The 17,275-nt window shown below is 31.1% G+C and overlaps 1 protein-coding gene across 1 annotated transcript in view; it reads left to right on the forward strand.

Moving 5' to 3' along the window:
* Positions 1-9,412: 9,412 nt before the first annotated feature.
* LOC105322036 (uncharacterized) overlaps positions 9,413-17,275 on the forward strand; it is a 68,656-nt gene continuing 60,793 nt past the window's right edge. Inside the window, exons 1-2 of the mRNA XM_066072637.1 lie at positions 9,413-9,561; positions 10,548-10,781. Of these exons, the coding sequence (XP_065928709.1) occupies positions 9,456-9,561; positions 10,548-10,781 (340 nt within the window). The 5' untranslated portion in view covers positions 9,413-9,455. The remainder of the gene's footprint in view (positions 9,562-10,547; positions 10,782-17,275) is intronic.

Genomic DNA, 17,275 nt, shown 5'->3' on the forward strand with positions numbered 1-17,275 from the left:
ATACATGTATATCTAATCATCTTTATTCTAACCAGTCTTTGTATTTGTAAATTTATTGATGTCGTTATGATCAAATTTTTTCTAATTCAGTTTTCCCGAACTTTAACGTTTTATATTGTATTATGACGTCATGGATCTATTCCTTCCCTGAAAAGACTCTCGTTACATCATGACGTCATAGTAAACGTTACTAAGGAAAATAATTTCATAACTTATGTACGTTCACCTGAAGAAGGATGTAAATCCAGAAAGCGCTAGTGAATAGAAACTTTGGAACTGTTCATTTTCTTTTTCTTTTTTGATTATTTATACTGTGTGATATCACCTTTCACTCATTTTGGATTATATATATATATATATATATATATATATATATATATATATATATATATATATATATATATATATATATATATATATATATATATATATATATAATCTGATTATTAATAAGAAATGTAATATATAGTTTTTATTCCCCATTTTTTGACGACGAAATAGAACGACATATATTTTTTAAAAAACAAATTAAAACAGGAAACATAGACATACATTAACAATAGGAACAATTAAGAATACAGAAACTTAATTATGACATACTTTATGTTTTGGTTGTCTTTAAACAAATATCATAATGAATGGAGGAAGAACTATTAATTTTCATTTTTAAGTTTCATTTAATTCATCGACATTTTACGTACCATAATTAATTCTTATAATTTATAATTTATTGATAATTTATATAACTAAACATTACTTAAAGAGTATAACGATGTCAATCATTAGTACGACGAGTGCCTGCATGATACTGATTTTTTTTATTTGCTACAAAAAGGAACATCTGTTTAAGACTTAGCCCGAAACAAATTTACTTTAAACGTATTTGGGAAGAATTTGTACATCCTTAATTGAAGAGTGCACTTGATTTAAGTGGTTTTAACCACTTAACTCACATGTCAGTGATAACGAAGTTTATACCGTTCTATCACGCCTTATATTTCAACTTAGAGGTAGTAGAAGAACAGACCGCCTCTTACGAAATTGAAGTACTTACAAGAGAAAATTTAAGTATGCCTACTCCAATTATACCACATAGGAGATTATATTTAATAAGGAAACAGTTTGACAACTATCCTGAGTGTATTGGAACATTTCAATTAATAACTCGCAACTATACTAACTTGCAGATAAAGTTAAAGTTGTATAACCTAATTATGAAAAAATAGTTTATAAATGCACTTAATTTTATGTCTAAAAAGCTTGTTTTATTGTTTTTCACATTGTTGTCATTTGGGGGGGGGGGGGATTTACATAGTTTTTACATATGTCTTTGATATCTTTCTTGTGTTATCTTCTTGCAAATCCAATTAACATTGGCTTAAACGTCCATTAAGAAGTAAGTTAAATTAAACTCTATATATTCGTTGACAAAAAACGAGAATTAAATAATTTCGGTTTGTCCTCACTCTGTGTGAAAACCAGAGAATGGGGAGGGAGCATAACTTACACAATTGTCATCGTGTGAAGAAATGTAAGTTGCTACATGTATATAAACTAACTTACTTACTTACTTACTTACATAGTCATCTTCGTGCTGGTTAGCACATACAGCCGTTATCAGGGATCTTCATGTTGGTCTGTCCTGTGACTATCTCTGAACCTATCCCCACGTCCTGTTCTTCTCATCCATTTCCTTATCAACTCATCTTATCGATGTCTCTTTTGGTCTTCCTCTCCTTCTCTTTCCAGTTGGTGCCCACGTCATTGCAACCCTTGGAATGGAAGTTGCTATACCTAACAATGAGAAAATAATTGTCCGTTGATAAATTAGGAACTTGCTTCAATCTTGGTTAATGTATTTTTCATTCTCCTTATAGCACAACTTTGCAGTGAAATTTAATAATGAATGACGAAATACATGTGAAACCAATAAACTAACTATAAACAGTATCTGGTGTTTTATTCAAACTGTCTTGATCCGTGTATTTTTTTCTCAATATCTATTAGTAAACAAATCCACAACATGAGCTTTGTTTGCTTATAAAAAAATCAAAGATATATTTTTCACTTTTATATCCTTATATCATTTTTTTTTAAATTTCAAAATGAAAAGAAAAAATCTGCAATTTCCAGATTAAATTAAACTTGTACGTTCGGTGACAATACTCCTAAGTCAACCCTATCAATCACGTCATCATTACCCGTTCTCATCTCAAAACATAACCATAAAACTCATGGTCACGATTTTGGTCGCTTTATTTTTCTCTCAATTTTTATTGTTTAGAATGGAATGCTCTAGTAATGCATTTCTTAAAGCAAGAAAAAGAGCTTACAGATTTGTGTTATGTAAACATATTGTGTCATTTTTTTCCATTGGTTTAATATACTAATAATACCTTCTTCAAACTAATTTTTGTTTTATCTGCTAATTCGAGCTAAGCATGAATAAAGATTTCCTAACGTTTGCCACATTCATTTTCGGTCTAAACCTGGTATTTACTTATCAACACTTAAATTGTAAGCAAAAACTGTGTTTACTAAACACAGAATTACCAGGTCTGCAACTCGCTTATATCTTGACCACTGGCAATTAAATTTCGGTTGACAATAATGAATGTCTTGCTGACGCATTATAAACAAAACAATCAGAAAAAATAATCTGGACAAAAATCACGAACATATTCATTTTTAACACTTACGAGACGAATTTCCACTTTCACAAAACAAAAATTAAGTAAAAAATTCCATTGGTATGCTGCTAGAAGCATGTGCTCCCAAGGAGATTGGTTTAATGTTTTCTATTATAGTTTATATTATTTATTATACGTGCATATACGTATGACTCTATTTTGTCATTGCCGATATTTTTTTAAAGCAAATATAAAATTATATGCTGAGGCTAAAATACATCAAAACAAACCTTTTTTCAGTCATATTAATATCGTTTAGAAGGCATATTAGGTTGAATAATTATTTTTAGTGTCATTATTTTGATTATTTCAAAAACACTGGCTCTTTAGACTTAGAAAACTGGAAAACACCATCCATTACATTTAGTAATCGTCATACTGCTTCTTTAATAGGGTCACAATTTTCTGACAAAATGTCCCCTCTCTTTTTTTCCAGCACTTCCCTGTTACTCTGATAATTTTGATTCCCCGTTCCGTAAATTGTTCAATGAAATGTATTTTGTAAAAAAAAATGATAAGATTCTCATTAATGTTTATTGATTTATCATTTTAATTAATTAACTGTAAACTTATTATATTTGGTGTGAACGATTTGTGATAGAAAACTCGTTTTTGAACAAGTTGGCCTGGATTTGAGTTAGCGTATTATTCAATGTGACTATTCTCTAATAAATTTGCATGGCATTTAGCAATGTTCTTGATTTAACGAAAGCTGCATTCCATTAAAACGCTAAATATAATAGACAGCTAAATGTGATACGTTTACAGCAATTTGCATTATACAAGTACAGTCATATAATTGATTGTTTTTCTCGTATAAAAACCATCAAGAAAAACACACATGTTTTTTTTAAATTATAGCGACGCTGTTTTTATCATGAAAAAGTTTACACAAACATCCGTTTGAGTTTTATCGATTTTCAATACAAATGTCAAGAACTATTATCACCGACCCGGAAGACTGAAACAAGACAATCCTAGCCTAATACTCTGAATTCCACAAACAAACACCGTTTGTTCAGTCCGGGACCCGGCCACCTTGAGGACAGAGATAAGAGGGTGTAAAGGTAAATACCAGCACGACCCCAAGCTTGACGCCTAAAACTTCGTTTGGTATATTCAATGGAATGGAAGAAAATTTTCAACACTGATACATATTACGGCGTAATCACACACAACCACACATTGTTCTTCCTATGCGGGTAGGTTAAGGCAACTCCGAGTTTGATGACCGTCGATATTATGATCAATTATAAATCGTTAATTTTTATGAAAACAGTGCTGAATATTAATATGAAGTGAATGTGTTATTATTCTACCTCAGAATCGAGTCAGTCTTTGAAGCTGCCGTGCCTTGGTATCACGTGACAGTTAAAAATTGATAACTTTTTTACTTTAACAAAAAATCAAAAAGTGTAACATTACCCCGAATGTATGGATGATACAATAAATCGATCGGCAATTAGGTCATTTTTACTAGTATTACTGTTAGAATCCCATCGTTTATCGTATAAAATAAATATTGTCATTTTTTTTATCGGAAACCCTCTCATCTTCTATAATTTCATTGAAAATACTACGTATTTTGTATTTACAACAACAAAGCAGAGGATTTTAGCAGCACTTTTCAAGTTTTTTTAGGTTATGTACCTTTGATATTTGCCAAATTCAATTTTCATAATATTCGGGGTAGTGTTACACTTTTGTCTTTTTTGTACACATTGGCAGAGGAAATGCCGGTCAAGCCAAATAAATGTCTATCAGCTTACCTTAAAACACTCGCTGATAAAACAAAATATCCATTCCTGTATTATCCTGATTATATCATATCTGATAGTCTTCTAAATTTTGGGTACCTGTATTAAATAAGTCTTATTTTGGGCATTGTTTACACTGCATTCCAATGATTTGTCTCCCGACATTGATCTTCTCTATTAAACGTCATCAATGATAATTATACGTAATACATAGAAATCGAAGATATATTCAGTTTGATAATATCCAATATCCGTTTGAAAATATGCCTCTATAACTTGCATAGACTAATGAGCACTATACATTAAACATGCACCTTGACCACAATCGTTTTGATGCGAACGCATTAGTTTTTTCCGTTAGCCTTTGTAGTCATTTGACTAAAAAAAAATGTTTTTGCATTTTTTTATCATCCCAGGATGGAACAACGCACACATTGAAGGAAAAAAAATATCTTGTTATGCAAACTCCAAAATACCTGGTAGTAGGAATGAGGGAAAAATTGTCGTCAAAGGGAAATAACTTTTGTTAAGTATGTATGATCTTTTAAACGACATATTAGGAGTTTTAAGACGTTAAAATAACAAATACACCAAGTATCGTATATCTTATATAGCATACATTAAAAAACACGATTTTAATACTTGTTTTAATGTAATTGCCGTAACTGCCTGTCGTAAATAAATCAATTTTACATGTTTTAAGCACCATCTTTACAAACAATAAAATGATTATATCAGATCCGATGGAGTATGCTTTATTAGTTACTATTTGTTGTACCAGAATGTGATTCTACAAATGTGGATCAGAGTGATCAATGTATTGTGGTCATCGCAGGGAAGGAAGGCCATGTGTCGAAAAAAACAGACAAAAAACAACAAAAAACACGGAGATAGTTGTTTACATTCAATTCTAAATGATCAATCTAAATGACAAAATGGTAAATGTAATATTGGTAATTTTGATTTACTCGTTAATTGTTTTTTCTGAGAGCTAAATGTAATGCACTTGACTTTTAAATAAACACTAGAAAAAGAAAAAAAAATGACAGAAAATGTTGCTTTTTACCCATATCAATGTAATCTTGATGTAAAACTTGCGGTTTTTTTTAAAACAAGCTAACAACTACGGGAGTAACAGCTTTAGCAACTCCCACAACGCTGTTTGAAAATAGTCTGTTTGTAATCTTCTTCATGGGTCGACATATTATGAGAAAAAAGACATCACGAAAATTTGTATGTTCCTTTAAAAGAAAAAATATCCTTAGACGTATACTACATCTTAACTGTGGATGACAACCATGCCTACTAAACGCTAGGTTCTAGATCACGGAGACTCCGTCGGAGTGATTGGAGACTCACCTGACAAGATTTATTTTATTCCATGTAGCAATCGAAACTTTGAAAAATAGCATGTGAATCACTTGTGGATTTAGAGCATACTATTGATAAGTTTTGTTAAAAATCTGTTACAAACCTTGATATAGGGACAATTGCTGTTTCTTGTATGCAAAATGGCTCTAAGAAATGCATGGTCTTTCTTTCCCAAAGGTATCTAAGGAGTTGTGCTTTCTTGGAAGTTGCAATTTTTATGATGCCAAGCTTCACTAAAGTTCAATTTAATGGATCGTTTAAGTATTATTTCTAAAATTATATCTGTTGTTCAAAAAGAATACAATTAATTAGCTCATACGATTTATTTTAGTATGTTTATGAGAAATTGGAAAATCAGATTTGACTGTTGAGATTTAAAGTTGGTGCAAAGTAATCCATTATATTACTTTATAAATAATATATATACATCAATCATGTCCAGTTATATCAATAAGACTTCATTTTTTGAAATTAAAAAAAATCATAAAACTTGATTTGAATCAATTTCTATTTAACAAAATGATTGTCTTGTATTTCTTTTATACAGGTAATAATTTACTAGATTATACTATCTTACATTTATTCAGAATGAATTTGAAATACTACTGTGTGTTTCGTGCAACAATAACAGATTTTCACCAATCTAATAGAAAAATATGGATTTATCTTTTTTTAAACAACGAAATATTGTGTGTAGAATTCCGTCATAATGTATGATTCATATGTTCAAATACGAAATATTCCTTTTTTCGGCTATAATTATCTATCCTGTACACTAGCAGACTAAATAATATACAGGAATATATATACTAGTAATAATGAATGCAGATGTAGTTTAAAAAATAGCTTATAATATCATGTATGATTTTATAATTGTATGATCATTTAAAATGTTGTTAAACTTAAAAAAAGTATTAGTTATATAAATTAATCATAGTCTTATCTGGTTTAATCAGTTTTAAACAGCATTCTTTTTAAGGACTTATTTTAATACAATAGCCGACCAGGAAGACAGTAAAATACATCTTCTGAGTCTCTAACGTGGATTCATTAAACAACCACCACTTTATCATGGTTTGAACTTCTCTTGAGGACATATATAAAAGGGCTCATGGTTCGTGTAATCAATAAAATTAAAGCCACATGGGAATTAAAATATTCCATTTAAAAATCAGAAATGCATAAATTTGATTTACATAAACCATGTTAGGAAAATGCTTGGCTGTCAATGTCCCACTCGATATTGTGATAAAATGGGGATGGTTAATTTGAATTTACTATTGATAAGTTTTGTACAAAGGCACTAATAAACCTTTATATAGGGACAGCATGCAGTATGGCCCTAAGAAATGCAGGGTCTTTCGTTCTCAAAGGTATTTATCGAGTTGTGCTTCCTTAGAAGTTGCGATTTTATATTTTACATGAAAAAGATCATGCGAAAAATATACCAAAAAGAACCGGGGAAATACACTATGAAACTTACACATAACACATGGAGCCAATAAGCTTGTGTTCAACGATACACCATCCACAACAATCCTACATCTTCCTGGTTTAAAAAAAAGAAGAAAAAAGAGTAAAATTTAGCATGTTGATGTATTTAAAATATCAAAATATATGCTAACTCACATTATTCAATTCGTCTCAAATGCCTTGGTATGTAATGGGACCAACAACAACCGAAATAAAAGCATTACATTCTTGAATCACGCATTGCAATGTTTTGTATTGCAACTCAATAATTTTACATTATCATTAAATGTATCTGTAATAAACTCTATTTCATATAAACCCCCAAAACGCTCAAATAACCGATAACAGCAATAACACAAAACTTAAATTGACCGTTTTCCGTTTTACAAATAAAAAAAATATGTTCATACTGGATATAGTAGTAAACCAATACAGGTAAACTCCACAAGAAGACGATACGTACAAAATGATTAAATGTTCAGCGACAATATACAGCTTAACATTATTGCGTGGAGAAGGTTACCGCCACACGGGTTGACACATTTCAATTTGTATTGCACAGGGAGGAAAAGACTAGATATAAATATTATTCCAGTTACAATGGACATTATCTTCCATCTTTATATAAGTGTGATACCGATCTGTATCGTACGTTATACATTTAAAATTGACACATGTATGTGCATGTAAATACTTGCGTGTTGTTAAAACAAAAACACACACACACAAAATTAATGAAAAGAAAAAAAAGGAAAAAAAGTCAGCTTGGTGTTTTTTCTTTCATAATTATATGAAAACTGGTTCTCATCAGAGTACGCTTTATTTGTTTTTGTCAGATACGTACTAAATAAGGCTGGACTTTTTATATCCATAGTTCTTGCACAATGACTTGTTTTAGTATATATTCTATGTGCACCTACAGAACTGTTTGGCAAGTTATCTTTTTTCTTGTTTACTGTTTTGTTGTTGTTGTTGTTGTTTTGTTTTGTTTTTTATTGTAAAAGGGTAATTTAAAACCGACTAGCTATGTAAAACGACATTAAAAAAACAACCCTGGATTTATGATATATATAATGACTCGATATGACAATTTTCTCAAAGTTGTTTGCAATAACAAAAATCAGCACAAAAACCCAATATATCTAACATCATGTTGTAAAAACAGCATATACATGTACATGTATTATAAAGTTTTAAAAAAAAAATCTGCAAGTTGTTAACCCAGATTTGCAAATGCTCGGGATATTTTATTGATATTTACAATCTGGCAAGGACTGTAAACAAAACGGGAAGTCACATATCAACATGAAGTCCTCATAATCAGAGACGGATCGTCATCGGTGGAAGACTCTTATCTCAAGTCTTTAGCGAGCAATGTTCCATCAACAATTAAATCTTCCTGGTTTGAACAACCAAACATTCATTATTTTTAATTTTTAAGAATGAAGTCTACATTTTTGTTTTGTTAAAAAAAACATAACAGCGTATGTGATGAAGATACTTTATTAGGATTTAGAATGTATGTGCTCAGCATTCAATTTAATATGATGTTTACCTGAAAATCATATAAAAATACATAATATCGAAGAACCTATACGTTGAACTTCTCCATCAAACAAGTTTAAAACTGTATAATGCAGAAGTATATCTGTTTGTGCACATCTAGTTATAATAAGTATTTGACTATATTGTCATAAGCTATAGCATTCAATGATCGATATCCAAAATTTAAAAGAAAAAAAACATACTTATCCTAAGTTCACGTTGAGTTTCAAGTATTCAAGCCAAAGTTCACAAATATCTGATAAGAACTAACTGATTAGAAAGTGAGAGATGAAATGCATGTACATTTTCGAGTCAATATAGAACTTGACCTCCTAAATTAAAACCCTTATCTTGAGAGTGAATGGCCATACCTTTTGAAATAATTTTGCTGTCTTGATTTGATTTTTACATATTTGATATGATTAAAACATACAAAACAGCCTAGTACAAGCATGTGATGCATGATTACATTTGCTATTAGATACATTTACTTCTTTATGAGTCTACAACAACACAAGATGACCTATATGCCACATACATACGTCTGTTATCGGTGTCGTTGATATGATCACATCGATGTAAACATGTGCGATCGCGACTTTACCCGGAAGTTAAACGTATGAATACCTCACTCATATCGCATACGTTCAGACAAAGGATGTGGTGGCATCTAAGTTCAGAGGTTATTTTTCTTTATCTTATGTTCACAGGGACATCTTGCTTTGGTAAGCTTTATTTTTTTTTTGTAATCTAATTGTCTGTAATTAAAATCGGGAATTCAATTTTACACAAGTAATAAAACGTCAGAATTATTTCATTATCCAGCGTTATATAAAAGTTTTTCACTTCAACTAAACTAATAATTAAATCAGCATTGGAAATAAATCACGGATTGCATTAGGTACATGTAATACCACTATGTCTCTCAAATTCTAGTACTGAACGACTGACAATTGTTTAACGGTTTTTTAATAGGTCAAGTCATCATCATTTTAAATCAAGTTCATGTTTAAGCTTTGATAAACAATATTTAGATATATAAAAAGATATACATTAAAATGTCTATTTTAGTGCCATTTTACGTTAAAACAACAAAATGTGTCTTCTATAGGACAAAAATAGCAATTGTGCAAGGTCAAACTGACTTCATAACACAACGTTACATTTTTTATCCGGCTAAAAAAATCAATAAGTCATTAGATGGGTATTGAAAAAAAGAAAACAATAAACTGTTGGCCATCTCAAAAATCCATAAAACGACATTCAAATTGAAGGCAGAGCAACACGGACCTAAAAAATGTAGTGGTAGATTCAGCTACCTAGGAGGAGCACGTTTCTTCGTTGTACAATAATATAATATACTAATATAATATAATGATATTATAAATCAAATCGCATGAGATAAAAATAGCATTTATAATTGAGTGATTTCATACTTGCTTTATCCAACTCGTTGAATTGGTTATATACGCTCGGAAACCCACATGTTTACCGTTTCAGGTAGATGACTAAACAAATATTATATTAAACAAATAGATATCCTTCCTACTTCTCTTGTACTATCTCCCTCATTTTTCTCTCTCAATAAAATTATCAATCTCAACGATAATTCAATTTCAAAACAGTTTTTTAAAATCAGTATTTATGTAACATATGCATACATCAAACAATTAATGCAGTTCTATTTTGTAGTATTACTGTTTATGTTCAGTTAATCTAGTTCACGAGCAGGGATTAAGAGGGTCAGCAGCCATGGGGGCTTCGCCTCAAAGACCAGAATGGGCAGCTGGTGTAGCAATTGACGGTAATAGTAATCAGAGCTATCTTTCAAACTCATGTGCCATTACGAATGTGGATGGAAATCGTAATACGTCTATATGGTGGAAGGTTTGGCTGCAAAAAAAATTCAACATTGCCTACCTGGAGATTTACTTCAGGTCAGATAGTAAGTTATTTTTAACATTTTTCACCAACATTTAATGAAATTTATAGACATTTTCCAATGTCTTTGTCTGTGATAACACTATGTATCGATTTTATACTATATTACTCATAAAGCCAAATTGAGGCCCCAGCGGGGTTTGCTTATTTATATTTAAATATTTAATCGTACGATGGTTTCAAATTATATAAATATAAGTAATAAGGAATCATTCTTTGAATATTATGAGGTAGTTATTTCGGTCGGGGCGTGATCAAATCTATCATAAAGCCATTGCTTTATTGGATTTGATCACGCCCCGACCGAAATTATCACATCAAAATACTCAAAGAATGATTCCTTATTTCTTATGTAATTAATGTTTATGTAACACTGTTGTAGTAATTTAATTCATTTTATAAAGATTATATTCTTTATTTATGGAAGTACATACTTACGCGATATAGACGTGTTTAAGTTCCGCAAATATATATATTTATATTTATATATATTTATATTTTTCATTGTCTTTGCCGGTGATAACACTGCGTATCGATTTTGTACTATAAAGTCCAATAATTCGGATGACGTATAATTGGGGCGCAAAGGGGATTTGCTTTTTAATATTCAAATGCTTAATTGAACAATTACTGAAAATCATATAAATATAAGTAATAAGAAATCTTTCTTTAATTATAATGAGGTCATAATTTTGGTCGCAGCATGATCAAATCTATCATAAAGCCCTTTGGGTTTTATTGGATTAGATTACGCCCCGATAAAAACTATTACCATAACACTCGAGGAATGATTCCTTTTTCCTTAGATAAAATCCAGATTGGAAAGCTGACTCTACTGGTTATTTGTTGGAGTTTAGAGTTGTAACATTTAACTCATACAAGTAGCGTTTACTACATGTACTCGTGAGAAAAAAATGCTTTATCAAACGGGAGATGCTTTGAATATCAGAACTTTTAAGACACAGCCCCACGCTTAACTGCTTCATTGGCCTAGTGTTTGAAAGTTATCCTTTATAGTCCACAACACAATTTCTATTATAAAAAAATAATTAAAAATGGATTTAATTTTCTTTACAAATGAGGTAAAATCATGCTACTTGTCATGGAATAATACTGAAGTTACAATACAAATAGAGTGGTTTTGTTTTGTTTCTTTAAACAAGAACGTATCAAAATAATGCTTTAAGATACTTTTTTTCACCACCAGTAACCATTCTTAATCAACAATTAAATCAAGAATTATATTTGTTTATATATAGAATAACAACTTTTCTTGTTTCTCAATTTTAAACTAAAAAGCACCCGTACTGCATGTTAACGAACTTGACGATTTAAGTAACTCTACAGTATTTCAATTTAAATGTTTTTGACGCTCTAAAATATCTTAAGATGCCATGAAAATATAAATGTTAAGGTCTTTATCAGTGTTTGACATTTTAACAGCTATATTTCTCTGCAAAATGACGTATAGCATTGTATTACAGACGTATCGTGCATTTACACTGTTCTATCCTGCGCTAAAGCTATACTTTCGTGTGTGAATTTGTTCATGTCGTTTATATTGTAAAAAAAACTACGTTGCGGGTACTTTAAAAGTGTTTTATTTGATACCTGCTTTATCAAACCCGTTATAAAAGGTATAATTTCTCGTAACGCTTTGGACTTTATGCACGATTTAAACAACTTGGATAAAGCAAATATGAAATCAAAAACTTTACGCATGGAAAAACGTTCCTTGAAGATTACAAATATGTATACAAAATTTGATGAACATTCGTGCAAGGGTGTTCTTTGAAATTTGTCGAGAACCTGAGGTAAATACACCAGTGCACAAACTTTATTAAATTGTAAACACTTATTTGGCATGATCAAGGACCGAACCCTTTTAAATGTTAAATGACTTGTACTTTTACACAAGAAGCATAATACAAGATAAACAAGAGGCCCATGGGCCACATCGCTCACCTGAGCAACACTAGATATAATAAATCAGCTAAATATAAACCTACATCAAACTTTGAACCTTATATGTAAAACAATTATCCAGGACCACAGTCTAAACAACTGAGAATCAACAAATGTCAATATGATTGCATATTAGTAATACTATATACTAAATATTTTTGAGAATGATCAAATTTATTTCTAGTGTAAAAATTTGACCCCCCCCCCCCCCCTTTATAGTTTCATCCTTTTTTATTTGATTTTTAAAGATTTTTCTCTCTATATATATAACAATACCTGAGAACGCTTTCACTCAAGTAACAGCTTTTCTGCTCAATTGATTTTTCAAAACTAAGATATTTCTCTTTACATTCCTATGTAAAAACTTGACCCCCCAATTGTGGCCCCACCGTACCCCTGGGGATCATGATTTGAACAAACTTGAATCTACACTACCTGAGGATTCTTTCATGCAATTTACAGCTTTTCTGGCCAGATGGTTCTTGAGAAGAAAAATTTTAAAGATATTTAAGGTCTTCCGTTTCCAACGGAAGACCTTTCTATTATTGTGCTGGTTAATATTATTCTTATTTTTAGGGTTTTCCGTTTTCAACGGAAAACCCTTCTGTTATTCTACGGTTTTTTTTTCTTTATTATTAGGGTTTTCCGTTTTCAACGGAAAACCCTTCTGTTATTCTACGGTTTCTTTTTCTTTATTATTAAGGTCTTCCGTTTCCAACGGAAGACCTTATTGTTATTCTTCGGTTTCTTTTTAGGGTCTTCCGTTTTCAACGGAAGACCCTCTTGTTATTCTTCGGTTTCTTTTTATTAGGGTCTTCCGTTTTCAACGGAAGACCCTCTTGTTATTCTTCGGTTTCTTTCTATTATTATTATTATTCTTTTTATTTTTTTTTCTGACTCCTTTTCGGCTTTATAACTCAAAAAGTTTACAACCGATTTTAATGAAACTTTCAGAGATTATGTGCAATTATAAAATCTCAAAGTTTATGAAGTTTCATTGAAAATGTCACTTCTGTTTTAACGTTACGTCATTTTTAAAATTTTCAAAAAGTCATTTTGTCCGCGGCGTTTCTCAAAAACGCTTTAAGATAGAGGCTTGAAATTTTCAATGATTATGATTTAATCGATTTACCTCTGTAATAAGGCTCGAAATGAAAATCTGTTACTTCCGGTCGAAACCGGAAGTGAAACAAATTTTTCGAAAAAATGAATTTTCTGATCAATCAAAAATGAATATGTGTTTTGTAGAGCTTATTAAGCTGAATCTAACACTGAAAACCGTTTCAAAATCGGACGATGCATTACACAGATAAACGAGTTCAAAAAATGATTTTTCCGGAAATTTTGATTCCGCGTTTTTGGTTAAGAAATTAGTATCAAGATCTTGGTTAAATTAACTTGTACCTAAAAAATAATTGTAAAGTCGTACCGTTACACATTCGGTTTATTTTTTGTTAAGTCGTTCTTGAAATTGGAAAGGTTTTTGTTAAGTCGTACGTAAAATCATTCGGATTTTGTTAAGTCGTACGAGGAATAAATCGATTTTTTCATCTTTTTATTTAAGGTACTCTTGTTATTGGTTTAAGAGCTCTGCTTCTTACAGGAACTTCCAGTTTTACTTCCGACATTAACGGAAGACCCACTCGTTGCTTTGCAACGAGCTTTGCTCTAGTTAGGGTCTTCCGTTTCCAACGGAAGACCCTCTTGTTTTTCTTCGGTTTCTTTTTATTATTATTTTATTTTTTATTTTTTTTCTGACTCCTTCTCGGCTTTATATCTCAAAAAGTTTTTATCCGATTTCAATGAAATTTTCAGAGCTTTTGTGAAGTAACCGTGCCTCAAAGATGTTAAAGTTTCAGCATTTACGTCACTTCCGTACAAATTTGGCGGCCATTTTTAAATTTTAAAAAAGTGATTTTGTCCGGAAGAAATCTCCGTTAATTTTAAAGATATCGTTTTGAAATTTTTACTGATGATAGATGTATCAATTCTTTAATGTACTGGGGGGTTTAAAATTTTGTTCATTTATTTTGCTCAAAACTGGAAGCAGTTCCAATTTTTGGAAATTTTCATTTTTTTGAACAAAATAAGACAATACTACAGTCTTATAGAACTTGCCATGGTGAATTCAAATCTGAAATCCGTTTGAAAATCAAACAATGCATTACAGAGATATCGGGGTTTAAAAATTGATTTTTCCGGAAATTTTGATTCCGCGTCCTTTGTTTAAAAAATAGCGTAATGTTCAAAGTAAAATTAACTCGTACATAAAATAATTGTTAAGTCGTACTGTATCACATTCGGATTTTTTTTAAATAAGTCGTTCTTGAAAACAGAAAGGTTTTTGTTAAGTCGTACTTAAAATCATTCGGATATTGTTAAGTCGTACCAGGAATAATTCGATTTTTTAAAATCTTTTTAATTTAGTTACTCTTGTTATTAGTTTAAGAGCTCTGCTTCTTACAGGAACATCCAGCTTTGCTTCCGACATTAACGGAAGACCCACTCGTTGCTTTGCAACGAGCTTTGCTCTAGTTATTATTATTATTCTTTTTCTTTTCTTCTGACTCCTTTTTTGCCTCATAACTCAAAAGATTTTTAACCGATTTTGATGAAATTTTCAGAGATTTTTGCAAGTTGGCGTCCCTCAAAAATGTAAAAGTTTTAAAGAGAACGTCACCTCCGTTTTGACGTGACGTCATTTTTAAAAATTTCAAAAAGTCATTTTGTCCCGGACTTTTCTCAAAAACGCTTTAAGATAGAGGCTTGAAATTTTCAATGGTTACGATTTGATCGATTTACCTCTGTAATAAGGCTGGAAATGAAAATCTATCACTACCGGTCGAAACCGGAAGTAAAACAAATTTTTTGAAAAAATGAATTTTCTGATTTAATCAAAAATGTATATGTGTTTTGTAGAGCTTATTAAGCTGAATCTAACACTGAAAGCCGTTTTAAAATCGGACAATGCATTACAGAGATATCGGGGTTTAGAAATTGATTTTTCCGGAAATTTTGATTCCGCGTCCTTGGTTTAAAAAATAGCGTAATGTTCAAAGTAATATTAACTCGTTCCAAAAATAATTGTTAAGTCGTACTTGGACACATTCGGATTTTTTTTGTTAAGTCGTTCTTGAAATAAGAAAGGTTTTTGTTAAGACGTTCTTAAAATCATTCGGATTTTGTTAAGTCGTACCAGGAATATTCGATTTTTTTCATCTTTTTATTTTAGTTACTCTTGTTATTGGTTTAAGAGCTCTGCTTCTTACAAGTACTTCCAGCTTTACTTTCAACATTAACGGAAGACCCACTCGTTGCTTTGCAACGAGCTTTGCTCTAGTTATTTTTTTTTTCTTCTAGACGCCAACTTTGATCCTTAATATCTCGCTCGTTTGTTCACCGATTGTTTTGAAATTTTAGTTGAGGAAAATCCCCATTCGGTTTTGAGTTATTCCCCTTTTAGTAAAATTTAACGACTTCTTTTGTCCAGGGGGGTTTAGCTATAACGATGGCTGGCAGAGCCTCAAAGATGGGCTGGTTTGGAAGCTAATACATTGAATTTGTGCGAGATATATTTTATTTATTATTTAAATGCAAATAAAAGGGGTGGTATAGATGTTGAAACAAAGGCAAGAAAAAAATTCAAAAAAATTCGCGTATTTTCCGTGTTAGTTTCCTACCTGATAAAAATTTGTTATAACATGTATTTTAAAAGATCTTGGTCTTACCAAGACCTTTCATTCGGTGTAAAGAAAAAGGGGCTGGCCCCTATTATTAAGGAGTTAGATGCGTCAAAAGTTTCTTGTCAATAACTTGTAAAGGAATAAAAATTTCTAATGCATTATTGAAGCAAAGTTGTAAAGAAATTAATTTTGAATCCTTCCGTGGTATTCAATTTAATGTTTTCGTAATTTATAGCCAGTATTTGCAGAAACAATTGTTGTCAGTTCGGTCCATTTGTGTGGGGGTGCGCACGTTTAGGAGGTTATGAAATGGCTTTTTGTAATGCACTAACTGATACATGCAGTGCGCAAAAATAATTCTACATAAAATTCCCAAATGTTTTTATTCATATGTACATATTCATTTCATAAAGATGAACGTCTTTGACCTTATTTTTGTTGTTTGTTTCATAACTGTGCCCCTTTCTATATTTAGATGCATTACGAGACTCAGGTAACCGATCGATAGAAGAGTCGCTAGCTGTATTCAGGCCGTCGCCTTGACGACAGTGCATATGCTTGTAGAGCTGGACGTACACATGTTTAACGCCCCACTGTGTTACTGTAACAGAGACATTTTGAATTGTTTCAGTACTGGGAGATGTAATTAAACTCAACTTTTCTACAGTACGTATACACGGCCGTCATATAAAGCACAATGTGTATTACTGACATGACAAATGTACGCTGGCAATTTAAACGAACGCGGGATTGCTCCCGATAGCACATTTCTTTTAAAGCAAAACAAAATACTGATTTCCGATGGATATAATATTATCATCGTGGAGATGATTTTAAAAAGTGAACTTAA

The sequence above is a fragment of the Magallana gigas genome, chromosome 1, assembly GCF_963853765.1.
Source record: "Magallana gigas chromosome 1, xbMagGiga1.1, whole genome shotgun sequence".
Taxonomy (NCBI): Eukaryota; Metazoa; Mollusca; class Bivalvia; order Ostreida; family Ostreidae; genus Magallana; species Magallana gigas.